Genomic DNA, 25,820 nt, shown 5'->3' with positions numbered 1-25,820 from the left:
TACCCGCATTGGATATACGGGTATGAGCCAGCGACAAGAAATAGAAAAAGAAAGAAAGAAAGAAAGAAAGCGCGCTAGGACTAGAAAATGTCAGAAAGGCATAAGGGAAACACCGGCGCAACACTGCTTCGCACTTATGTATAGGTCCCACGTTATTGGAGCTGCATTAGCACTGGACTTGAACTACACAAGTGGATAATTTGAATCCATCGCTTAATGTAGCTCCAATCCTGCTCAAATCCTGCACTTGTTTAGTTCAAACCAACGGTGAGTAACATAAGGCAGACAGTGGCGCATAAGTGCTTCGCACTTCCCCAGCTTTCACGTTAGTGGAGCTGCATTAGCGCTCCCTTTGAACTACACAAGCGCAGACTTTGAGCAGGATTGGAGCTATATTAAGCGCCGGATTTGAGCAGGGTTTCAACTACACAAGCGCAAAACCTTTTCTTCAAGAAATATATTTATCCCAACTTGTCAACGACTCGCAAGTGTCAGTTACAGCAAGTGTCAGTTACAGCATGTACATTACCACTGTATATGTACGTAAAGTAGAAGTCAATAAAATATGTGAATGAATTTTATTTATTGTCCAGTCTGTGATTTTTTACACAAAAAAGAAATGACCGCGATGCATGACCCAGATCTTATGCCTTCACTTTGCTCTCCCTTTCAGCGTCTTCCAAGATCATTGCTGCTCCCTTGGCGGCCATCATCATGACGGCTGCGTTGGTATTTCCTGCGGTAATCTTGGGCATCGCCGATGCATCAACAACTCGTACACCTTTTACTCCACCTCTTACCCTATGCAACAAAAAAAGACGCTGTTCAAGTTAAGCGTCCCTCCCATCGGTAAACGTAATAGTACCTCGCCACTTTGTCACGCGCGTCAAGCACGCGGTAATGAGGCAAAGATGTTTCTCACCACAAAAAAAAAAAAAAAAAAATAGAAAAAAAGAGAATGATACCACGCGTAATTCTCAAACGTGTGCTTTTTAATTACTCATCTGGAGAATACATGAAGCCATCCGATGCCTAGTAAAAAATAATTAGCAAATAACAAACGCGAACGTACGTCGATATTTTTCAGACACATGACAGAAAGTGAATTGCCATGCCTTTGCGTAATGTACAAGTGCATAAAATGCTGAGAAACGTAAAACTGACAGCAATTCGTTCCACCCATATTAGCACAATATAAAACACGTTGGATAAAACCGTGTGATTTGCACTTAGGCTCCTTGAAGAGGTCTCTGTATATGAATCAAAAAGCGATTAATCTGTTCGCTGCCATTTTCAAAATATTTTCATTAAGTTTGGCCATTTACTATATATTATTTCGTGTTGCTTAGGTATAAATCAGCTACGTATCATTGGATTTTTCTGCCCGAGATGACAGGCCTCAGTGATGCATGGCGCTCAGTTTCGGTTCTCTAGGATCGGGGTGGCTCAAAATGAATACAAATGTCACAATTTCATAGTGGCCGTGATGTAGAGAAGTACAGTGCCAACAGGATTCCTTTCTCTGGCTTGGCAATTGAAGCCGATGCGTTCTTGGAAACAAATAAAAGATGGCACGTTGAACGCGCAGAATTTGGTACACTCTGTTCGGAAATAAATGCGCCTTTTAGATCGCGTAGTGGCGCCAATTCGCGAATCCCACGCGAAATAATATAGAAGGCACCGAGCCGACGTCACGTAAACGGAGTTCCAGTGTTTCCGCGTGTCTGTCAGATATGCTAAAGATAGACATTTGTTGTTGGAGAAAGATTCCTGTTTACCATTTTATTCCTCTTTGCTTAATACACAATTGGTTTTAATCCAAAATCTATGATTTGCCCCCGATAACAAAAGCGCTTTGAATATTCTGAATGCCATCACAGCCGCAAACTAGATGCTCAAGGAAGAAGTTTCATAGAGCAAATTTGATTATTTTTTCATTTAGTCGTCGTACAAAATTTGCAGCCGTAATTGAAACATTTAGTTACGTTGGCATTGCATCACTCGGGGTCTCACTGAAGTGCTGTAGTACTTTGACTGTGCACGCGTCGCATTTGTGGCTCGGACAGTAATGAGCGTTTTTCACAAGACGCCACCTTCTTTTGGAAAGAGTAATACTTAATCTTAATCTTAACGCAGCGTAAGCATCAAGGGCGACTACGTTTTTGTCAGTTTGCCAAACTGCAAATATGCCAGTAGTTTCTTATCCTCCCCAAGAGACTGCATTGTTTCATCAATTGAACAATCACCGATGACCACGCGAAACATGTCTCCACATATAACGTGCTAGAGAGTAACTGGAACTACAGGTGTCAACTGTCTTATAAGAGCAGACATCTCAGGTAGACCTTCAGCCTCCTTCACGACGCATCTATGAGTATTCGCGAGCTTCTTCAGACGTGCAAACATATTCATAGTGAAATTTGTAGCGCGTACAATGGACAAGGACACATTGAAGGTGGACACACGAGCGCTTACTCAACACCGTTTATTTTTGCAAAGAGATGGAACATATATCCACCGGCTATCTGCACTGAGCATGTGCAAAACAAGTAATCAGTTTTTACGTAAACAGATCTTTGTGATCCGGTATCTTTTGACACTGATATTAACAGCGGAGCAGTTTAAGCTCTTGGTTGCGCCGCGTAGTAAGAACAAAGACTGCTCCTGGCGATGACGTCCCCGCGCGTTGCCTACCGAACACCTCGTGGAGCGGCATGTGCTTTGCCTCCTCTCCGTGCCGTGCACATGTTGTCTTGACATGGGACGTTAAGGAGACGGAAGGGAAGCATGCACGCAGTGCACGCTATGCTCGGAAGAAAGAAAGAGAAAATGGGAGAGAGACAGAGCACCAACGAGGCAATGGGCAAAGCTGCACCCGGCGCCGTCCGCGTTTCCCCGTTTTCGCGCCGAACGCGCGCGGTGTCAGTGACAGTCACCTGCCGAGCACACAGTCAACGAGAGTTCTGCAGCCGCCGCGGAGCCGCTGCGACGGCTGCAGAACTATCGTTGACTTTGTGGCGTGTACATGTAGCCTTGACGTGGGACGACCAAACAGGCTCCGGACACCCGAAGAAGAAGTCGCTCATCATGAAGCGCGTCGCGCGGCCAAGCGAGAATCTGCGCGTCGGCGGCGAGCCGACTTGGAATACAGTGCCAGCAGCACTTAGCATTTCCTATCTAAACTGAGCCAAGCCTAGTAAAACCCTGAAGAAGCTAGGTCGATCACCAGCTCCGCTGTTTACTCCTGCCTCGCACCACTTGTGCAAGCTGCTCACTATTTTTTCCGACAAAAACAGACACGTGAAATAACAGAAACGTTTCAAATTAAAAGGGGTGCTTAAAAATTCATCAGTAAACCATCGGTTGCAATCACTGACAAAGAATTTGCGTTCCTGAATACTGCTTGAACGTTTGTAATATGTTTGCGTATAAACTGATGACTCGTTTTGCACATGCTCAGTGCAGATAGCCGGTGCATACCTGTTCTGTCTCTTTCCAGAAATAAACAGTTGTGAGCAAGCACTCGTGTGTCCACCTTCAATGTGTCCTTGCCTATTGTGCGCGCCTACAAATTTCACTATAAGTAACAACTCGCCCAACTATCAGTTCTGCTGCAGTACAAACTTATGTTTCATTACGCGCTGCTCCCAAGTACAAACGATAAGAACCCCCTCTCCCGCCAAGAGAAATGTTCTCACAAATACGGTCCTAATTCGTTTTATTGCGATAGCAATTATCTAGACACTCCAAGCGCATTTTTGCTGTCGTCATCACCGTCAGGTTCCGTATAAAGTCCAACGGCGATCGTTCGTTCGGGGCCGTGCGTTCTGCTCTTGCAGCTACTGCCCACTAAGCTGCCGCGCGAGAGCTTAGATGGAATGCGATCTGCGATGTGGCCGAAGTGTGCGCCCGCGGGGGCCTCTCTTCGAAGCGATCTGCGATAGGTACACATTGCATAAGCCGGGTGCTGATAGCTTCGTATGCGCTGTGCTTTTGACGTTTAGTTCGCGAAGCGAGAGCAAGCGCGAAGCTCAATTTGCTCGCTGCCGCTGGCGCGCTTTCTCACTTCAGCGTTTTCACGAGTTTCCGCGGTCATCGAGCGAGATCTGTTCATGTTTTCCTGTGCGCGCGTGACACTATGCTTGCTTATTTAGTTAGTAAGCGAATATTTACAGTTTATACTGCCGATAAAACTACTATCCTTACTTCGTATAGCTGTCTACTAATTTCCTATCGCAATCGATGCTTCGCCTTTCGGGCGAAACTGCGACTTCTTTTTGGTGGCACGAGCACCGACCGAGTCACACTCTTGTTTCTTGCATAGCAACTTCCAGTCAGGGACCGACTTCCGGTTTATCACAGAGGTGGAACGAAAAAAAACACAAAAAATAAAAACAGGTAGATATCGATGGTTCTACTTGTGGATGATGATAGATATGACGTCAGAGCACAGGTTTAGTACAGTAAATAACTAATTAAGTGTCAGGAATTATAAGAAACAATTAAGGAAGGTCTAATTGCCGTATACACCAAAGCACACAAACGTACACTTCAGATACCCACCGCATCAGTAAAGGTACCCGTGAAACTCCAACACCAAAGGGACGTCATCAGTGACGTCACACTTAAACCATGGATAACCGCTCATTGCTAATTAAAATAAAAACAAGCCAATTACAGCTACACACCATCTGACACTGAGTTAACGCTTGCCTGACACAGCGGGGGGTTGACGTCACTTCCTCCTCTCTCGCTTCTCTCCCGACGAGCAGCTGCTCAGTCGCTCTCGCGCGCGCCAGCTGCTCACTGGCATTCGTTACATGCTCTCACGTCAGCAGCGGAGGGGCGCGTAAGGTGCGCTCGCTCCGAGTTCCGTTTCCCGCCCTGCACCAGAGTACATCAACATCGATGTGCGAGTGCCGCTAGCACACACCCAAGTCAAGGATGAGGTCGTTCCTCATTTTAACAGCGGAGCTGTTTAGGCCCATCGTTAGTCCCTAAAATGCGAGCAGAAAATGTGGGAAGATCCTGGCGGTTGTGCAGAAAGGGTCCAAGTGCAGTGGCACATAACCCTGTGAATTAGCAAAGCTGAGCCTGGCTAAGTCTCGCTAAGCATGGTTGGGACTACTTATGCTTAGCCAGTAATCGATATCCAATCGATAGTCAATCAATAGCTAATGGATAATCGTTCAATAATCAATAAATTCCGGAAAATGCTGGGGATCACTTGGTAGTGCTTAGCCTAGCCGAAATACGTGGCTGATACCTTGCGATTGCCAAGGTATTGGCCACGTACTAATTTTTTAATACATGGGAGTTGACTAGGTATCACATGGCTAGCCATGTCGAGGTCAGCTTGGCATGTAATATATGGCACGCTTACCTTGACGTATTACGGAAAGGCTAGCATAAATAACTCCGACACAAGGACGTCGCCAAGGACTGTCACCGCATATTATTGCCTGCCATTCCATACTATGAGTTCCTACAAGTTCCTGCCATTAAAACATTTTAGATGAAATGGTGGCTATTGGAACAGCGGTAGATGGACAGCAGTCCACTTGAGGAATTTATTGGTTTTAACACAATGGGCTCAGCTTACATTTAACACTATAGAAAATGGGAAAACGGACACAAGAGAGTCAATTTGCCTATCTTGAAATATTTCTGGCGCGTCAAACTAATGTCATTGCGCGGCGGCCACGTCACGAGAAGGCAGTTGGGCTAGTTGGTGCTTGTTACAGACTTGGGACATCATTAACTAGCGCGAAAACGACATCTGACGACAGCAAGAAGCAGACAGGATAAAACGCTAGACTTCAACTGAAATATTACTAAAAAGAAAGGATTCATGGTATACGCAGTACTTTGGCGCAAGGAAGAAACATTCATATTTCCTTTTACCTATTCTAACACACGTGCAGTCGAAACAAATCGATGGACAGGTTGTTTTCCTGATACGAGCACGTGGATAGCGCCCCGGGCAGGATGCTTACACACCTATCACCCGATTAATTGTTTTTCTTTTGTTCTTTTTTTATACGAAACGCTTCCAATATCTCTTTATCAACCTGCCTCTGGAGCCGCTTAAGCACACGAGTGTTTGGATACTGCACGGCGCACGAGAACCTACAGCATGATCAGCTAGACGGTCACTATCCGCTAAGGCACTGACAGCTGCCCTATGTTCCCTCAAACGACGTTTAAACACGACCCGTTTGGCCAATATTGACCCTTTTCGCGGAGCAGTTTGCTCTAGAGGAACGAGATGGCACTTTCGGCGGCGCGCCATACGTTGCCTCAGCGAATGCGCACGAATACGAAAACATTACTACTTCTGCCCTGCTACTGTGCGATCAGCTGTCGGAAATGCAACTGGGTGTTCGCTAATACACGGCGCCCAATTCGTGCTGCAAAATGTCTAACGATAACGGGAAGACGTGTGCGGTAGTTAGCCGCAAAAATAGTGATTCGCATATTAATGAATGGAATCAACCTGTGTCGCCGCTGCTACATTAGGACTGCCTGTGTTGCCGCCCTTCGCGATGCACGGCTTTCCTCAAGGATAAAGAAATATAATTCATCCACCTGCGCTGTATAGCTAACCTCCAAAGGAACGACTTCTACGGAACGTCGGCACTTAAGAGCGAGTACCGCTCGTTATAAAAGGAAGTAGCGCCACTTATTGGCATAGTAAGTTTCTCGCACGTTATCTACACACATCCAGCCCTACTCGCACGCAAACTTACGCCCACCCTATCGCCAACGTATCAATAATAAGCGAATGGGCGCACACTTGAATCAATGTGCCGAAACATGAGTGACGGCTACTACACCGACAAGACAGGAATGTTGGGAGCTGAACGTTTCGTGACGGTCCACAGAGTAAGCGAGAGGCTAGCGATAATACGTCTTTGCTACACTATACCACAAAGTGCAGAATATTTACATTCCAAGCTTTGTGCGCAGCAAGAACAAATCTATCGCAGCAGAGCACACCCGAAGAGCAATTAGGCTGAAAATAAACAATAAGATAATGGCCGCACCGAAGATTAACCGAGGAACTTTACAGAGTCAGAAACATAATAAGCGGCGCTGCTTCAAAATGTTTGCCAAATAAGGAACGAAGAGCACACTAATCCCGATTTAATTCATAAGCGGAAGGTTTGGACAGCTTGGAATACACATATAGACCCGCTTTTAGTACAAGCACCGTATACGCTGCTCGCGCCATTTGGACAAGGTGTAATGAGCTCTGAAAGCACTTACATGTCCTCTAAAGCTGTGGCCAAAGCTTCGTGTGGTGCACATAGTCACCGTCTACGATATGCGTCGAAACTGAGGTTTGCTGCACCGCACCGGCGTCACGCCCTTACATTGTAAACGCGTACGCAACGCAGGCAGATGAGGCAAGCAATGGACGCGTCACCACGTGATCAAACATGGCAGCGCCCACGGGAGCGCCGCGAAAACGGTCAATAGCACTTGCCGCCCGATAGGGGGATCATGTAAACTACACCACATGTCAACAAAGCGTGTAGCATGCTTTTGTAGCGCTACACAGGCTGCATTCTCGCCGTGGCCGGTGGTAGCACCGTGAGCGGACCCGTTGCCTAGCAACCGCAGCAGCTGGCAGCGTTTCTTTCTTTCTCTATGGTCTGACCACCACGCGGCGTCTTACCGGCGTCTGACCACGCCGCGAGCGGCGTCTGACACGCGTCTTTTGCCCGGCGAACTGCTTCACTGGAGAGGGTCCGGAATGCCAAGCGCGCGAAGCTAGCGTCGGAGACTGAAGAAGAGCTAGCCGTTCGGCTCGCAAAACGCTTGGACTTGTCGGCTGATAATGTATACCTGGCTTATATCGATGAGTGTATACCTAAGTACAATAATTACAGCTAAATCAAAGGCTAACCAAGTGAAACCAAGACTTAACCAGGCTTAACCAAGCTTTCGCTTTGCATATCCAGGGTTAGCTGTGCTAAGCCAGATTTTTTAACAGGGAAGCTGTTTAAGCCAGCCGTAAAAAGTGTGCGTTATACAAAATTATCATCATCAGCATTGGCTCGAGTGTCGTCGTCTTCCGCAGCTCGCTTGTTGGCGCCCCTCTGTTAGCGCTCGTACTCGTGCTCGGCACGCGCTCGTGCCACTGCTCCTGCGTTCGTCGTCGTCGTCTTCTTCCACAGCTGGTTGCGTGGCCGCTAATCATTCCAGTGCGCAATTTCACTTCTCTTCTGTCGTCGTAATGGGGACGGAACGCTTGCACTAGGCCGCGCAAAGCTCGAGTCACAACGAAGCTGGCCGATCGATTGCGTCTCCTGGTAGTAGCTAGGTTGAACTTGCCTATGACGAGGCTGGGGGGACTTGGTGTTATCTAGGTTGAACTTGGTAGCAGCTAGGTTCGGCCTTGGCTATTCCTTAGTTGAGCTTCATTATGCAAGGTATCTCTTAGGTTATGACGCAATCGATCGTCCAGCTTCGCTGTGTTTCAAGCTTTGCGTGGCCTAGTGCAAGCTTTGCCGTTTTCTTTTTTCGAACAAGCATCAGTATGTTGACTTTCATTTAACATGTGGTACATTCTCAATAGTTCTTGTGGCGCAGACAAAACGACCGCAACACCACACTTCCCCGACACCTTCTACAGGCAGTGCTACATATTGTGAATGTAAATGAATACTGCTCTGAGCAGGAGAAAGCAGGGGGCCGTTATTAACCTTCTCGGTAGACATGAAACATATGTTTTATTCATTATTATTGCTCGCTTGCTTTAACTTCTGCGCTAGCCAACAGCGCTCCACTGTCCGGAAATGAACACGATGATGTACGGGCATGCAGGGCAGCAGGAATTATACCGATTCCATGCAATGTGGGAATCGATGACCGCTAATATTCATTGATGTATAAGGTTTTGTTAATACTAATTGTGTTGATGCCATGTAGATGGCCCTGTTTCGGTTTTCTAGATGTTCTGTTGATATCGAGCGCAGAAAACCGTTCCTTGTGTTGAACTAATACGTAAGAATGAAGCGGATTTTTTATTCTTTTAATCATGGTCACTGCCCAACATTTCACGATATCCACACCGGTCAAAGCCTTTTGCTCCACACTGAATGCCTTGTCACTGTTGGTCTCGCGGTTGCAAGAAGAATTGCAAATAGGGCTGTATGTGAAGCAAAGTAGGTAACGTAGCCCTTGAAGTGTAACTCGCCTACAACACTTTCAAAGACGAGATCGATAGCGAATCCCAGTCGAGACGTTAGTAAGAGTCATTTTGGATCATGTTAAATGAACTCTGTATATGTGTGTGACGTAGAAACCAGTATTATCATGCAAGTGTTTCAGCTTTTCCACACCAATGTCACTGCTGTTCTTCATGCAAAGACACAATGACGTGAATGGCTGTATAGTGCAATAGAATAATTTAAAAAGCGCACCGATTCCCTTTGATAGCGCTGCAACCAGTGTCTGTCCTCTTCACTTACTGCATTAAATGCTTTGCGAGAAGGCATAGTGTTCACGGCTGTTAAAACAGGCCGTTGGTTATGCTGTCTCAGGGATCGGCGCACTTTACTCTACGAGACACCATGCCAACTTCGGAAAGCGGCAAATAAGTTTCGTTTAAAACGACTTGCGTGCGACAACGAACGATGCCCGTTAGCCAGTCCCACCATGACGACTTCGGGTGCAGCGGGCCAGGACGACGCACATGAAACGCGTGTTATCTTGTTAGTCACCAATATAAAGAAAGCGCAATAGCCCTATTGCTTCGCAGAAAGCTCGTGGTATCCGAGGCGCAGCGCTGTACAGCGCTTCCTACAGTTAGAGCAAAATGTTGGGGCAGTGGCCATTGCTTCAAAAAGATAGAAGAATCGGGACGCTAGTTATTCGGATAGCCTTACCAGTTGAGTCAGCACTAATATATATTCACTGCGTGCTCTAGGAAATCTTAAAAAACAATTTTCTACCTTGGCCCAATTGCAGTTGGCAATGGTAGTTAGTAAAATTATTACCTAAGCAAGATATATAGCCGATGTTCCTAATAGGTCTTAGCTACTAATTTTAAACGCAGCTAGCACCACCGAATACAAAGTGTCTAGCTAATACCACAAATACCGGTCCCACGCTGGCATATCTCACGCTGGCTAGAAGCTTAGTAACCACGCGAAAGGGACAGAAATGATTACGACTACCCACAGATTGATCGACACAAAGAAAGCTCCACTAGCAAGCCATTGATTGAGTAGAAACGAGCATAGATATAAAAAAAAGAATTACACCATCTTCCCGTAGGGGAACCCTGAGTAGTATGCGAAGCAGCCATGGGGCCGACTCAGGGTAGTTTTATCAGCTGTATAAACTTGGACATGCAATAGCACCAGCAACGCGCAGAACTGTTGTCGACGCCGTCGGCGTTTTGCCCGCGTTCGCACCGAACGCGCGCGGCGTTGATGACTGTTGCCGGTGCCTCTGGCGTGCCACCGTCGCGCCTCTAACCTAAGCTGCTTAATGCGCATTATCGCGCGCGGAGCCGCAGGTGTTGCCATTCGTTGCGCAATCCGAAAGGAGAGGAGCGTCGGAGAGGAGAGGAGGAATGCCGAGAGGAGAGGAGATGAAGATATGAGACAAGGAGAGGAGGGGGAGGAGGATGCGCATGCGCAGTAGGGGTGTGGACGCCGCACGGTGGATGGATGGAGGGATGAAGGGATGGAGTGACATAGCCCCGACCATAAGCTGCTTCGCATCTAAAAGTCCTGTATGAGCACTTTCATGTGCAATCGCATCCAGATGCCGCATTTCTTTACAGGATAATGAGATAAATTCTCATGCAACGCTCGCCTCCTTTAATGATTGTCCTTGTCTTGCGTGGCGCTGTAATATTGCTGTTTGCATAAATGTGCCCCTGTTTATCACTCCATAATATTTTAGGAAGTGAAGTTTAGTGCGTGTCGCTCTATCTGTAAGATATAATCATCGTTTTCACGGCTTTTGTCTTAATAGGAGAAGCCAGAAAACCTACATGCCCACATTTATACTGACATTATAATAATTTTGTTATTCGTGAAAGTTGCTAGCGTTGTTGATGGTGCTACAATGAAACTTCTAAGCTGATGTGTGGCGGCCGCCGAAATACATCAGTCTATATTTTAGCTGACGTACTGCTTATCTGGATTACCTGCCGTGGTTGCTCTGTGGCTATGGTGCTGGGCTGCTGAGCACGAGGTCGCGGGATCGAATCCCGGCCACGGCGGCTGCATTTAGATGGGGACGAAATGCGAGAACACCCGTGTAATTAGATTTAGGTGCACGTTAAAGAACCCCAGGTGGTCCAAATTTCCGGAGTCCCCACTACGGCGTGTCTCATAATCATATCGTGGTTATTATTTATTTTTGCTTATCTGGAATACTACAAAAAACTCTGCACCTAGCGGCGTGCAATGTAACTGGCGCAATTTTCCAATTGAGCAGAAACGAATGCCCGCGCACGGAACGAAGAAAATCGTAATTTACCGCACGCTTCTAATGCATTGGTTAGCAAATGAAAAATCGCGGAGAGAAAAAAGTCACTTTCACTTCACCTCATTCTCTCGTCAAGAACAGATTTCACTTCCTTTCCCATTGCGCATGTGCAGCAGACGTGCTGACCAGGAAAGGCCGTCTCTTGAATCATACATCGCACGTAGTGCTCAGTCCAAGGCTCAAACTGCTTGCAACGTGGGTACCTTTTATCCCATAATTTGGCGCCGATTTTCTGCATGGCCTCTGTGCTGAATAACGTCTTTATTTTCATTGTGCCTGGCAAGAAAAATGGACATATTAAACATTGCGCTCCTCGTAGCACGCACTCTACGAACTATATCTTTTTGCAACTGAGTTATCCTCGCTTGAAAGCACGGAAGCGTGCCCTAGTTTGTCAGAATTGATCAACTAACCTTACAGCGCTGAAGAACGAAGACAGATGAAAAGAACAAGCTGCACGTGCGTTCGTCCTGTCTGTTCTTTTTTTTTGTAATTCCTCGTTATTCGGTGCTGTACACTAAGTTCATGTTTACCCTCGTTTCTTTGCGCAGCGCCCCATCTCTCAGCGCACGACGTCCTCATGGGGCACCGGTCCTGAATTAGGACAAATTTTTCTTCTGTGAAGTATTTTTTTTTCTCACAAACTCGTATGGCTTTTTATTTTGTACGTTCAAATTACAATTCGATGGATGACAATTTTTTTCCTTTTATCGCTTGTATAAGATCACCCGTAAAAGCCAATATTGTTTTGGCAATAAGGATTTCTGACCCGCCATCGTCGTAAAATGTTTGCGACAAGGAACCTCGCCACATTCGCATCGTTGTTTAAATGGGATGTGTTTTTGATCAGGCGTTGCTGGTAAGATAGTTTATAGTCAAGCAAATCCACTTCTCGGGTGTTGCCAGGAAGGTGTCCTCATGAGTTCACCTCGACTGGCTGAACTAGTCGCGAAGAAGGTAAGGTTGGCTTTAGCAGTGTTGCGGGCGTCGTATAGGGTGTCATGCGCCGTTGACAGCCTCGGCTGGTTTTGACAGAGTAGGCGGCGTCAGCAGCTAATCAGAGCAAAAGGGATAAAGTAACAGCGTGAAAGGAACAAGGATGACAAAGGAACGAAAACCACAGGACCCTTTTCCTTTGTCGTTCCACAGGACTTTGACCGTTGTCGTTCCTTTGTCGTCCTTGTTCGTTGTGCACTGTTATTTTATACCTTTTGCTCTAATTATGAACCAACTAGCCCTCATTAGGTTGTTACTGATTCACCTAATCGGGGTCCGTAATATTTGTGTTGCATCGTTGCGAGTCTGACGGAAACGCTATATGCCCTCTCATTGGATTGTGATTGAGGGCATGCAAGACCTTTGACAGCATTTGAGGGTGCAATAAGAATTGAGTGGACGGTTACCCGTAAGCTTGTTACAATAACGCATTGTGCAAGAAAAACGAAGATAATTCACGCTTAAACACCCAAGGAGCAGACCTTATGTTGTTCTCCATGTAGATCACGAGGCTTTTTAGTTCCGTGCCTGCTCGCTCGTCTTCGGCGAAGTCGCCAGCGCGCTTAACATTGCCAGGAAGGTTTTGTCCTTAATTTTGTCCAGGGGAATGGGTGACGCAGTCGGTATCCTAGTGCTTCCGCCTATACTTGTTGTTCACTACGACATCAAATTTCTAAAATATCAGGGGTCGCATGGTTAGGCGACGTGAACCACACTTCAAGTTTACCTGTCTATATCAGGCACAGTGGCCGCTTACCACTTTCACCACCTTGCCGAAAAGTTGCCTTGAAACTCTCCCCCTCCTGCCCCCTTGACAAGACAAATGAGATCCGGTTTTCTCGTAGTATAATTGACTATCCCTTTTGGCAGTGGCGTACTAGTGCAGGCGGCGAGACCATCAAAGCCTTGTTAATTCTAGCCTATCCCGACACCAATGCCTTGGTATTTGCCTGGTATAGATTTCAGTAGCAGCTTGTTCATCAAAGAGCCTGATTATTCTTAGGACTGTAAACAGTTATATGCAACTACTGTAATGACTTCCTTCGTGAATTCAATGTCTGATTTCATAGGGTGAGTCAGAGGCTCAGCGGTGCGCAAAATGTATTTTACAAAGCGTCGGCAGCTGCACGTGGTTTTATTGTTTGCTGTGGCGGGAATTGAGCGATGGCACCTGTCTTGGACTGCCAGGACAATTTGTTCGTTATGGGGCTCACAAACAGGAGCTCCTCGTAAACGAAGGAGGAGGAGGAATAGGTGGAAAGACAGTGAGGTTAGCCAGTTCTTAGACCGGCTGGCGTAGACGAAGTTGCACTTTTATGCCTGCAGGTTAGGGCAGGGTCACTTCATTGCCTGACCTAGTGTTTCTCAATGGGTATCAAGCACAAATTGGCATTACGTTGAACTCGTCGAGGTGCTTGGCATGATCGAGGGGATCTTCGTTGATTATCTTTGAGGGGCCTAACTCTCAATTCCTTAAGTCGGCTTTAAGCTGTCGGACCACAGTCCTAAGTCCTGTTGCGAAAGTACTACAGCTTAGAGCACTGCACGGGCACGGGCTTACCTGAAAGCCCGGGCCCGGACGGGCCCACGGGCCGGGCCGGGTCACGCAGTTATTTCACGGGCTGGGGCCGGGCTCGGGCGCGGCATGTGCTTTGTGACCCGGGCCCGGGCCGGGCTCGGACTTTCTGGTGGTGTGCATGTAACGTGTGTCGAGGTATCCTCGCGCGTCTCGACTCTGAAAAACATGTTTTTTTTTCGGTCTCGGGCCGGGTTCGGGCCGGGCTTGGGCCGGGCTCGGGCCTAAGGCAAAGGGGTGGTGGGCCGGGCCGGGCGTGTAACGTAGGTTATTTCCGGGCCCTGGCCGGGCCCGGCTCTCGCCATAAAACTTTTGGTCGGGCTCGGGTGGGCAGGCCAGCGTAAAAACGAGCCCGGGCCGGGCCGGGGTTGAAAAAATCGGCCCGTGCAGTGCTCTACTACAGCTTATCCAGCATACTGTATGTCTGCGAGAAGACTAGGTGTCCTTGTACAATACTTTGTTTCAGCAACACTTTTCAGGCGAAAATGCACAAATTGGCGTGCTTCTTTGTCATGTACTAAGACTTCAGGCGATGCCTGTCGTCCCTTGCATGATACATTCATAGTTGTCGTAGTATTTCATATACTTCTTTCTGAACGGCCTCGAGTTTCCGTGGCAGAACTAGGTGTGGGATTTTACGGAGTAACTTAGCACATTCTTTGACTATTACGTGATGCATGGTGATTCGCCTTTGCCCTATTTGCAACGAAAGGTAATGTCTGTACCGTTAAAGAAGACTTCAGATTTGTTGGTCTTACGCCTCGAAATGGCTGTGTTAGTGTCAAAAGTAAGTTCCGGAACAAGGTCCATCGAGCTAGAAATACATCAGTGTAAGTGGATTACTACCATCGATAGCTTATTGTAAACATGATGTGGTCATGCTTTTGTTCTAGTTTTCATATTCCCTTCACCATTACTTTCCATTAATGAAACTTCACTATTCCACTTCATACGCCGTTATCCCCGTAAAGCAACACAAGCTTATCGCCGTCGACAATGTCGTCAATGGCTGCAACTTCTTAGTCTCCGACAGAAGTCAATGTTAAAGAAGGTGACCGCATGCTGGTTTCAACTTGGAGAGCATTGAAGACGTGGTGGCAGGGTACACTCTGCAATAACATTGTTACTCGAATGAAGCACTGATTACTCAGAAGACTCTACACGATGTAATTACAAAGCGAATTCCAACGCTGAACAGTCCAGCTAACAGCTTTCACGTGAGTCCTTTCTTCATCGTCGTCTTCGTTGACATGACTGCGTTCCGAACGTTTTAATGAACGTCCGTATCAATGCGGTTCGGTCTGTGGATATGTTATTGACATTTATTGCAGGTCTATAACTGTGTTTGCTCGGGCATTCTATATCCGGGATAGCATCGTACGAGCAGTGCTGCAGGATTACGAGTATTGCACTGTAAGTGTGGTGAGAAACCGTAAAGCTTTCGCTGAATATTCTAGCTGCACCTCTAGCAATTCTGATTTCAGTTTTCTTCTTCTTTCTGGAGTTTTACGTGCCAAAACCAGTTCTGATTATGAGGCACGCCGTAGTGGAGGGCTCCGGATTAATTTTGAGCCCTTTGGATTATTTAGCGTGCACGACAACGCAAGAACACGGGCGTTTTTCCATTTCGCCTCCATCGAAGTGCGGCTGCCGTGGCCGGAATTCGATCCCGCGACCTCGTGCTCAGCAGCGCAATGCCTTAGCTAACCGAGCCACCGCGGCGGGTCCTTATTTCAGTTTATCTCATGCAATAAATACTTTCTTTACCCTAGCGGCGAATAGTCTGCTGGTGAGAGAGTATTTGATTCTAGGTTTCTAAATGTCAATACCCCTTCGGAAACTTTCTGGATGTCGATGAACAGATCAGGTCTATTGTTTCTTTGTTTACCGTTAAAATTGGCTCTGAATGTTGGATCGCAGCTGGGGTTCATTGGTTTGTTTCAGCTATGTCACGTCGCCCGACGGATTTCCAGCATCATCGGTTCTTGGTCGTGTCTCTGTCGGTACAGCGCCATGTTGCTGCTTCTCTATCGCGGTGGTCAATATACTTGGCTGCCATCAGTTACAGCCCTGTATTTTCATCTTAAAAACTGCTAGAGATCTCGAACATTTTCAGAGATTAAGCAGCTGAAGCTGCGACGCAGAGAGCATCTTGTCCAGCTCCTCCTTAAAAGCGGGTCTGATGGTCTCCATACGCTTTTTGAAACCTAGTGCCTTGACTTTGACGCAGACTAGCGTTATGCTTTGATTAAGTTCCGTGGTGCACATTTCTATCGTCTTCTCGATAAGCATGAGCTCTGACAGCCAATTTGGAATGAACCTGGGCGGCTGTGTTGTAGTCTCACGAACGATATTACTTCACACTCTGAATAAAGAAATTTCTGATCTGCATGTCAAAGGTGGCGTGTCTGAAAACACGGGTGATATTTTATGTTGAGGCCGTGCTGGTTTCATTTGGTAGCTTATCTAGGGCATCAAGCCGGAATTTGAGCCTCAAACTTGATTCAACCTTGTTTGTAGATATTTTCACGTGTACATGTTTATCTTTCACCGGTGACCGCTTTCACCGGCTTACTAATGCAGTTACACTCGAAGCACAACGATAGCGGCGAACACAGTCGGCGATCGTCGAAATCTGATCAGCAGCGCCCGCCGCCACCCGCCGTGGTTGCTCAGTGCCTATGGTGTTGAGCTGCTGAGCACGAGGTCGCGCGAACGGCACACTTTGGTCCGAGCTGGAGGGTGCGAAGTATGTCCGCCGGAATTTGAACCTAGGAACCTAGTTGAACCTAGGAAAAACGCGCCGGAGCTCCGGGCAATGGTCCGACAAGTAGCAAGACTCGCACCGGAAGATAATAGGAACAGCTGCATTGCCCAAGGAGTGGAAGTTCTTGAACGCTCAGTGAGGTCTGGTTGCTCAGTGCCGTTGAGAGCAGCGTCTGAATTTTTGTGCAATAACCACCTTTGTGTTCTCTCGTCTGATAAAGACGGTGGTTTCGCTGTTTTTCCAAATGACGTGTTCCGAGCGAAAGCAGCCGAAGCTACCAACTGCAATTTCAATAGGGTGGACCAAGTGCGCCCTAAAAAAGCTAAGGCAGTAGCAATGAAACTGTGCAAACGCTTAGGTATCCTTTCACTTCTAAAGCAAATCCAGGAAATGAAAAAAACATGTTTAGATATGTTTTTTTTTCGGCAAAGACTCATAAGGATAGCTGTCCCCTTCGTGTTATTATTTCAGAGAAGGGAACATGGCAAAAATGTTTAGCTCTTTTCCTGCAAGATAATTGAAGACCCAGTCTTCATTCCTAGTAAAGAACTCTACGCAGGTTGCTGAATACTTGCTGCAGCATAAGAATGCAAATGTGTCTGCCTTTTCTATAGATATAAAAGACCTTTTCTACTCTTTACCACAAGATGCACTAATATCGTGTGTTGAGCAGGCTATTGACAAGTTAGGTGCCGTTTCATTTCAAAACAGTTGTGGACTATCTGTTAGTGGTTTTTTGGAATTGCTTGAGGTGTATCTGAGATCTACCTTTGCCACTTAGGACAAAGGTATTTACCTGCAAAAACGCGGAATTTGCATTGGGTCGTGTATAGCCCCTGTCCTCAGCGACCTGTTTTTAGCTATGCACGACAGGAAGATTAACACATGTCTCGATGGGACTAGTGTAATCAAAGTTTTTAGATTTGTGGACAATTTTTAATCATCATTGACAACGCCAATGCGGATTTTTATGACTCAGTTGGAAACGTGCTTGATATTTTCAAGTGCAACTTAAACCCCTTAATTTTGACGCATGAACTGCCTGAGAAGAATTCTATTAGATTTTTAGAGCTACGACTAAAGTTTTTTAATGATCACGTATGTTGGGGTTATGAACCGAGAGCAAAAAAAAAAAAGCTTTATTGCCGGCTGTATCTGCCCACTCAAAGCTCGTGAAGCGTAGCATTGTTAAGTACTGCTTTACTAATGCTCTAACAAAGTCTTGTGAACATATGCTCCAAGAAAGCCTAGCACTTCAAAATAGACGGCTGTCTGACGCGGGATACCCAGAACCCTTGGTGGTGTCTGTGGCTGAGGGCTTGTTGCAAAAAATGAGAGCAGTTCGGCAATCTCAGAAGAAAGATGTGGCAGGTTCGTACGTGCGCAGGAAAATAGCCGTCATTCCGTACATCCACCAAACTTCCCACAATCTAAAGAAGATTGGGAAACGCGTAGGCGTTGATGTTGTGTTTTCAGCTCCGCTAAAACTTTGAATCCTTTGCAAGAAAACAAACCCGTGCAATATCAAAGAGAAGAAATCATGCAAGATTCAGCACCAGGATCGTTTTATCTCTTGTGACGAGGGTGTCGTATATCGCGTGCCGTTGGCTTGCGGACGCGAATACATTGGACAGACTGGCAGATGCGTAAACACCAGACTAAGAGAGCACAGTAAGAATGTAAGTGACGGTAATCAGGGTCAGCTTGGGTTACACTGCCGTCAATGTGGTGATAAAACTACGTGTCGTCATACCAAGCCATGCAAGCCTGAGTTCAAGAAAAGCGGGATTGTATTTCGACACAAAGACCAGCGCGTCAGAGAAATAATTGAGGCAGTTAAGATTGCTCGTGCGGGAGAAATGTGTGTGAGTATGCCATCACTAACACTGACTAAGGAAGAACTACGATATTTAGATGGTTGGTGATTGGGTCCATGTTGTTATCACCTTGTGCCATTCATGCTGATTGAAGTTTCTTTCCTTATCCTCTTGAATTTCCTTTCTCGCTGACGCTTCGTATAGGTACATATGCCTAGCATCGTCAGTAGAATAAACAGTTGGAAGTCAGCGCTCTTTTCACTCTGTCTCTATTGTCGTCCCTTCCTTGTTATTTTTCGCGCTGTTACACGAGTTGCAATGAACCAACTAGCCCAGCAAGCTGCTATTCTGCAATGCATCTCAGGGGCATTAAATTTGTTAGCCGGTGAAAGCGGTCACTGGTGAAATATAAACAAGTACACGTGACTATATACGTTAAAACGCAGTAATTTCGTTTCCTCTTCATCATTACTTCCTTACCTATATACGGATGGTAGGAAGGGCATATTGGAAGCAAAGGCATTCAACAAAATATCAACATAGTCAATGCTTTTTTTAATTGGTTCTTGCAATAATGCCTTCGTCTAAATAGCAAAGAACAGAATATAATAGAGCTGCACGAGTCATATTTTACCTCGAATATTTTAGCACGTCATATCCAAAGGCTCGGTAGCAAATAATTATCATATCCTGTGGAATAAACGCGGGAATCTCCACTTTTTTTTTCTTTTCAACAGGCATTTAGCTACTGACAAGTACTTTTGCCTTCCTTATTCAGTATTCTTTGAAGTAAACCTCAGCACTAGGAGTTTATGCTGATTTTTTTTCGTATAAGGAAACGTACGTCATTGACAAGGCCGCGTTGTCTTCTGCCTATGTCGCATGTGTTTGCGTGTTCGAGTGCCTCTGCAGATCCTATGAAAACATAGCCGGTCACTAATTTGATTTTTAAATAGCTTTTATTTTTGTTAAGGAGCGCACGTCATTCCAGACATAAAGTTGTGGAAAATCAAGTCCCTGCACAAAGAGCAACAGCCGGTGTATATCAAACAATAGGTGCATGATGTCTTTTCAGACTTTTTGACAGAATGAGAAAACATTAATTTTACTTCACCGGTTTTATCATATGCCCGAACAACTATATAAACTTGCTTTGTGTTCCTCCACTTTGGCCTCCAATTTCTTTACCACGAGAATGGCAAGATTATTTCATAAATGATCCGTTTAATGTGAAATACCGTATTTTTTAAATGCTTCATATGACCCCTGTGTTTGATGGCAGTCCCTTCATCAGTAAAAAGTATATCACTTCGCCTGATAAATCTAAGGTAGATTGTTAGTGCTTGTATATTGATAAATCTAAGATTAGTGTTAAGTTGACGACGTTCATAAACATCGCGTGCTAGCCACCATCTTGTCAACGCGTAAAACCGTTGTAAATCTTCTGGTAATACATTTTGTCCATTTATGCTTCATGTAACAATACTACTCGTGCAAAATACTGGAAGGTTCCTTTTAAAATGCTTACCTTTAACTAATCGATTGAGGTCGTTGTCTCTGCCCAGCATAGAAGGATTAATTGAGGGCGAGCTATCGGGATCTGTTCTGTTCAGGTAGACGGCGCCTCGTGACTCGGGTTGCACCATGGCGAGGGCACACATGAAGCCGGATTTCCCAATCATTGGCTTGTAGTACTGATCATATATCTGGTACAGCGAGCAGAATATTGAAAAAAACTCAAAAGCCAGAAATATGGTTTTCTACTTGTGAAGCCAGATTCTAAGAAACTGCCGTATCATGAAGGAAATGAAAATCTGGAATCACGACGAAGCGGTTATTTTGAATGCTGGCGCCCATGGTAGAAAAATGTGGACATTGCACCCAAAATAATCCGAATAATTCAAATGTAGCATTATGTGAAGATGCATGGTGTATGTGGCTTGTTTTTCCTCGTATGGCACCAGTGCAAAGAAGATTATGGCTTTAAAGAGCAGCTTTTTTTTTCGTCTACCCTTTCAAGTTTGGCGTGGCTGCTGTCAGTTGCGCCTGTTAGTACCTCGGCTGATAGGCATGTGGGTTTATATACGAAGGTAATATGTGCGCCGAGTGTAAGCACCAGTGAACAGGTTCATATAGCCCTTCTATGGCTGACCAACCAAGCAATGCGAGTACACGCACCTCACTTCTGAGTAACAAAAACGTCGCCGTTTCACTCAAAATGATGAAACCGTGATATTGATAGCAAAGTACCAGGCCACGACACCATGTAAGACAGGTTGGTTAATTGGCCCTCTAAATTGCAGTAAACGTTACCCTTATCTAATAAACTAACAGTCAAATTTTCAAGTGCGCACAAGCAAACTGAGAAGGTCTTCCTAGATGACCGGCAACACTCGCTGCTACAACGCTGCATGATCAAGAGCACAAACACCAGGGAGCGAGCGCTTCGGGCGCTTTGTGCATGTAATGCGAGCGGGTGATTTAATCCTTTTTATTAGGAAACGTAGCATGACTAACTTTACAATATTCAAATATTTAGCTACTCTGTTACTGCGATGACTCATCCTTGAAATGCACCGTTATTAAAGCACGTTGATTTGCTTTCAGAGGAGTTTCAAGCACCCTGGCATAAAATTATGTATGTTTTACACAGGCATCCACAGTCGGTCATAACTTCTGACTGAAGGGGATAAAACGTGCGAATAGTTTCGTTCTCTTCGCACGTTTAGAAAGATATGATTGTTTGGAAATGTAGGCCCATAATGCAGATAAATCCTAATAAATAGAGTCATAAGAACCTCTACATTGCTGCAGCAGTGGCATAATAACCAGGACACATAAAGACACATTCGAAAAGCTTCGCATTCAAAGATCCCTGACTGCTTCTCACGCTTCCCGACTACTGCAGCTAATCAACCTTACTGGTTATCGGGAAACACTAGAGACCTTTAGTATTGCGGAAAATGCTTGCGTTAGCGTTAGCGTGTTACGCACGCTAAATCTTTGCGGAACGCTGTTCGATAGAGTTTTAGTATAGCGTAAGACAACGATGCGCCGCTAAGCGCAAAACCATCTAGCTGCGAGTAGTCAAAGCAGCAAACTGAGCAGCTCGACAACCAAACTAGCCGTGTTGATCCACGCCAAGCCATGAAACGAGCCTGCATGTCAAGCGCTCGGGCCGAGGGTGCCACCATGTTTGCAACGCTAAAAACTTAGCGAGCGTTTAGCGTCTCCGCTATATTTGAAAAATAGCGGACGCACGCAACCCGCAAAACTGAAATAGCGTTCTGAGCATGCGCAGTCTGACCCCGCTATTTTATTGCGTTTAGCGTGGTGCCATTTCCGCAATACTAAAACTGTCTACTATCGTCGCCGCGCGCCGAACGCTGTATGTGCGAGTGAAAGGGCGCGAGGGACGCGCGCTTTCACGGGGAGTGAACGCACGGCGGAGAACAAACGCGCGTTCTGCTCTGTGCTCCCTTAAGAGCTGCAATAGTAGGCGTCTCTTTCCTCCTCTACAATCACCATATATGTAGAGCAAACGTGCCTTCTTCCGACGCACGAAAGGCCGTGGGGGGAGGGGGAGGGAAGGGAGGCGACTTTTAGCTGCGGCACCAAGTGCCTATTTATATCAGAGGCTCCGGCAACAGTCACCAACGCCACACGCATTTTGAGCGAACGCGGGCAAAACGCCGACGGCGTCGACAACAGTTCTGCGCGTTGCCGGTGCTGCTGCATGTCCAAGTTTATACAGCTGATAAAGCTAATATCATTACTCCGTATAGCTTTCTACAAATTTGCTATCGCAATTGATGCTTCGCCTTTCAGGTAAAACTGCGACAACTTTTGAAAAGCTCTAATAGCGGCTATGGAGTCGCTGTAGATGTGAGAAAATATTGTCATTGGTCAGCGCAACGGCGATCGCAACCTGTTCAGCCTGTTCAGGCTTCCTTGCGATTACGGTGGCTGCATGTCTTGTGCATCCGCGGTCGTCCACCACCGCCACTACGAAAGCTTTGTTTCCCGCGTATGCCGCTGCGTCCACAAAAGCTGAGCGCTCGCGGTTTGCCAAGGCTTGGTAAAGGAGGAATTGTCCTCTCGCTTGTCGTCTGCGCCTGTCGTTTTCGGGGTGTACGTTTATGGGTAAAGGTCGGACCGTGATCTTATCGCGGATGTCCCGTGGGACGTCCGCAAAGTTTTTTCTATGTTTCCTTGAGCAAAGCCTAGCTTCGCTGGGATCGTACGCCCCGGAGGCGTCATCGAAAGCATAGCAAGCTGGGCGCGCTGCTGGGCCTCGGCAATTTCTTCCAGGGTGTTGTGCATGCCCAGGTGACCCAGCATCTCGTTGCTGGTACTGGTCGGAATGCTGAGAGCTTGCTTGGTGACCTTTCTGATTTGTGCATTGAGTCTGTCTCTTTCGGATCTTGACCAATTGAGCATTGCCGCAACGTATGCGAAGTGACAGGTGACGAACGCGTGTATGAGTTTCACAAGATTATGTTCCTTGAGGCCCCTGTGTCTATCGGCAATTCTTCTGATGAGCCCCATATCCCCCCTTGAGCGAGCTTCATTGTGACGTTCAATATTGTGCGCGCGGGAAGACGACACGCACCAAGCCGCCTTCCTTCTGGGATCATTTCACACGCTTTTCGCCATACCCGCAACATACGTTGCGTGAAACGCATTACAACTTCATCGTACTTATACTTCATACTAAACATCACGGCGACGCTGACCATAACGTTGCCGTCAGGGTTTGAAGTGATGTTTAGTATGAAGTCTAAGTACGATGGCAACGCGCAGAGGTGCTGCCGACTCCAACCGCACGTCTCCGTTTCCCCGCATTAGCGCCGAACGCTCGCGGTGTCCGTGACTGCAGCAGGTGCCTCTGGCGGCGGCTTGGCCGAGCTCCCAACCGCTGCGCGCTACGGCGCATGCGTCGTCACGTAATCCTGACGTGTCGTCTGCTGCGCACCGCCCGTACACCGTGCATAGCTTTCGCCGCACTTCCCCTACGTGTCTCGGACTGCAAGTGCTTCACGAGGCGTTCCCCAATGCCACGGACCACGAAGAAATGTTTATACACTTCGTATAAATTAGCATCACTTGGCATTACTTCGTATAACCCGGACCAGCTAGGAACCGATCAGCTCCGCTATGTCTTTAGCCTTGCGCTACTAGTGCAAGCTACCCCTCATTTTTTGCTTCAGTTGATAGCTATAGCGCGCATAGCAGACACATTGAGGTATTCAAAAAAGTATTCCAAAAATGTTGCAATTTTCCAACAGTGGCTATTCAACGCGAAGATGTAATCCAATACCACAATATTTGATTCTTCGGGCGAAAATTTTGAGTATTCGCCAGACACCTTGCTATCTTCACTTTCTGCGTGTGAATGGACTACCAATCACAGTTGAATCATAGCATCGTTGTCCAAGTTCACTGAAACGTTCGGAAGGGTACATTGCTTGGGGTTCCGAATCCCCTTCTTAGGTACTAGACATGATTTGAGGCACCATTAATGGCGGTAATCAAAGCGGAAAACGCTGCTGAAGCTGAAGAGCTGAATAAATTGCAGTAGCCATCAAGTATTTTTCTTTTTTGTTGTTTTATTGGTCTTAACATCTCAAACAAAATTTTAGGGAGCGGGAAAAATAGAAACTCGCAAAGAGGTGTTTCTCTGTCAGGTTGGTTCCTTAGTCGGGCTGCTTTCCAATAGTTTCGCCGAACTTAACGAATTTTTTTGAGGTTTTAGTGGCCCAGACTTCCTTTACCAGAGGCGTACAACAATATAACGATGCCTATAGTGGTATTAGAAGGCAGGAAAGGTTGACATAATAAACACTGAGTGCGTGCTAGTAAGGTGGTTGAGGTTAGATTGTTGAAGGGAATAGAACTTCGTCGTGGCTGTACGGGCAATCCAGCTATTCACACGGAGTAATCTTGCAAGAACGTAGCTGACAATATGGGAGCACGATAAATGATTACAAGACGACTGTCTAGAAAGAGCTTATTAGTATGACAGCAATTATACATACACTTCAGGTGCATTTCTGCCATCGGCGTCACCATCATCGTCACCGTCGCCGTGAGGTTACGTGTAAAGTCCAAGGGCAATAAAATCGTCACCGTGCGCCGTATGCTGTATATCCGACTCAAAGCGGCGGCGATCCCGGCTAACTCTCGCGCACACAAGGGAAGGAAACGGGCAGAAACCGCGCTGTCTTGTGCTGCGCGCAAGGCAGCCTCTGTATCTTGAAAGCCATCTGCGACGGTGACAGAGTCCGCTCTTCGCTGTGTTTCCGCGGCCTAGTTCAAGATGATGCGAGCAGGAGCTCGAAGGTCAATTCGTTCGCTACTGCTGCCGCGTTTGCTCACTACAGCGTTTTCACAGCGAGTGTTCGCGGTCATCGAGTGAGATGTGTTCATGTTTGCTTGTGCACGCATGACACCATGCTTGTCAAATGTGTTAGTGTGCCTTTGTGTACAAGTTTACACGGCCGATAAAATTACTATCTCTACTTCATATAGGTGTGCAGTAATTTGCTACTGCAATCAATTATTTGCCTTGTGGGTGAAACTGCGTCTTTTTGAGGAATACAAGGTGAGGATAGCAGCGCGTCTGGACGAATATAGCACAATATGGCAAGAATTCTGTATGGCGAAAATGCGATATGCCACTTAGGTCAACCGTTGCGCTTCATTGAATACCGTTGCGGATGCTTCAGTGAACTGGTCCATCGATGCTATAATTCAACTGTGATTGGTTATCCTATTATATGCACCACAACCAATTATCTACACTCACACTATTATAAAGATTAAGTGTCTTAAATTCCTAAATTACGCATTTTTGTGCAAATACAAGGTATTAGACTTTTCGCGTGACAGAGCTGGGGTACTCGCCAAAGAATGCTTACCCGTTAAAATGGCTGACGGTTTAGCTATAGCTAAGCACCGTTCACACAGCATTGTCGCTGTTCCGGAGTTTCCTTAGCCCGTGCGTTTCTTGTGGCCTTAGCATCAGCGTCGAGACGTCGTTGCGAGCGCAACTGTACCGGCATTAGGTATACTACTATGGATAAGACCCTGTAACTACCACCACGTTTATCCAAAATTCACTGCAAAAATACTGCCTTTTTCAACCAGT

General features: G+C 46.4%; 1 protein-coding gene across 1 annotated transcript in view; it reads right to left on the bottom strand.

The window, feature by feature from the left end:
* Positions 1-564: 564 nt before the first annotated feature.
* The window catches only part of LOC119452693 (4-pyridoxate dehydrogenase), a 43,013-nt gene continuing 17,757 nt past the window's right edge, over positions 565-25,820 (bottom strand). The window contains exons 3-5 of the mRNA XM_037714658.2: positions 20,199-20,376; positions 11,574-11,790; positions 565-801 (exon numbers count right to left, since the gene is read on the bottom strand). Of these exons, the coding sequence (XP_037570586.1) occupies positions 645-801; positions 11,574-11,790; positions 20,199-20,376 (552 nt within the window). The 3' untranslated portion in view covers positions 565-644. The remainder of the gene's footprint in view (positions 802-11,573; positions 11,791-20,198; positions 20,377-25,820) is intronic.

Source organism: Dermacentor silvarum, chromosome 5 (genome assembly GCF_013339745.2).
Source record: "Dermacentor silvarum isolate Dsil-2018 chromosome 5, BIME_Dsil_1.4, whole genome shotgun sequence".
Taxonomy (NCBI): Eukaryota; Metazoa; Arthropoda; class Arachnida; order Ixodida; family Ixodidae; genus Dermacentor; species Dermacentor silvarum.
The sequence above is the reverse complement of the archived record's forward strand: the minus strand, read 5'-3'. Positions and strand labels throughout refer to the sequence as shown.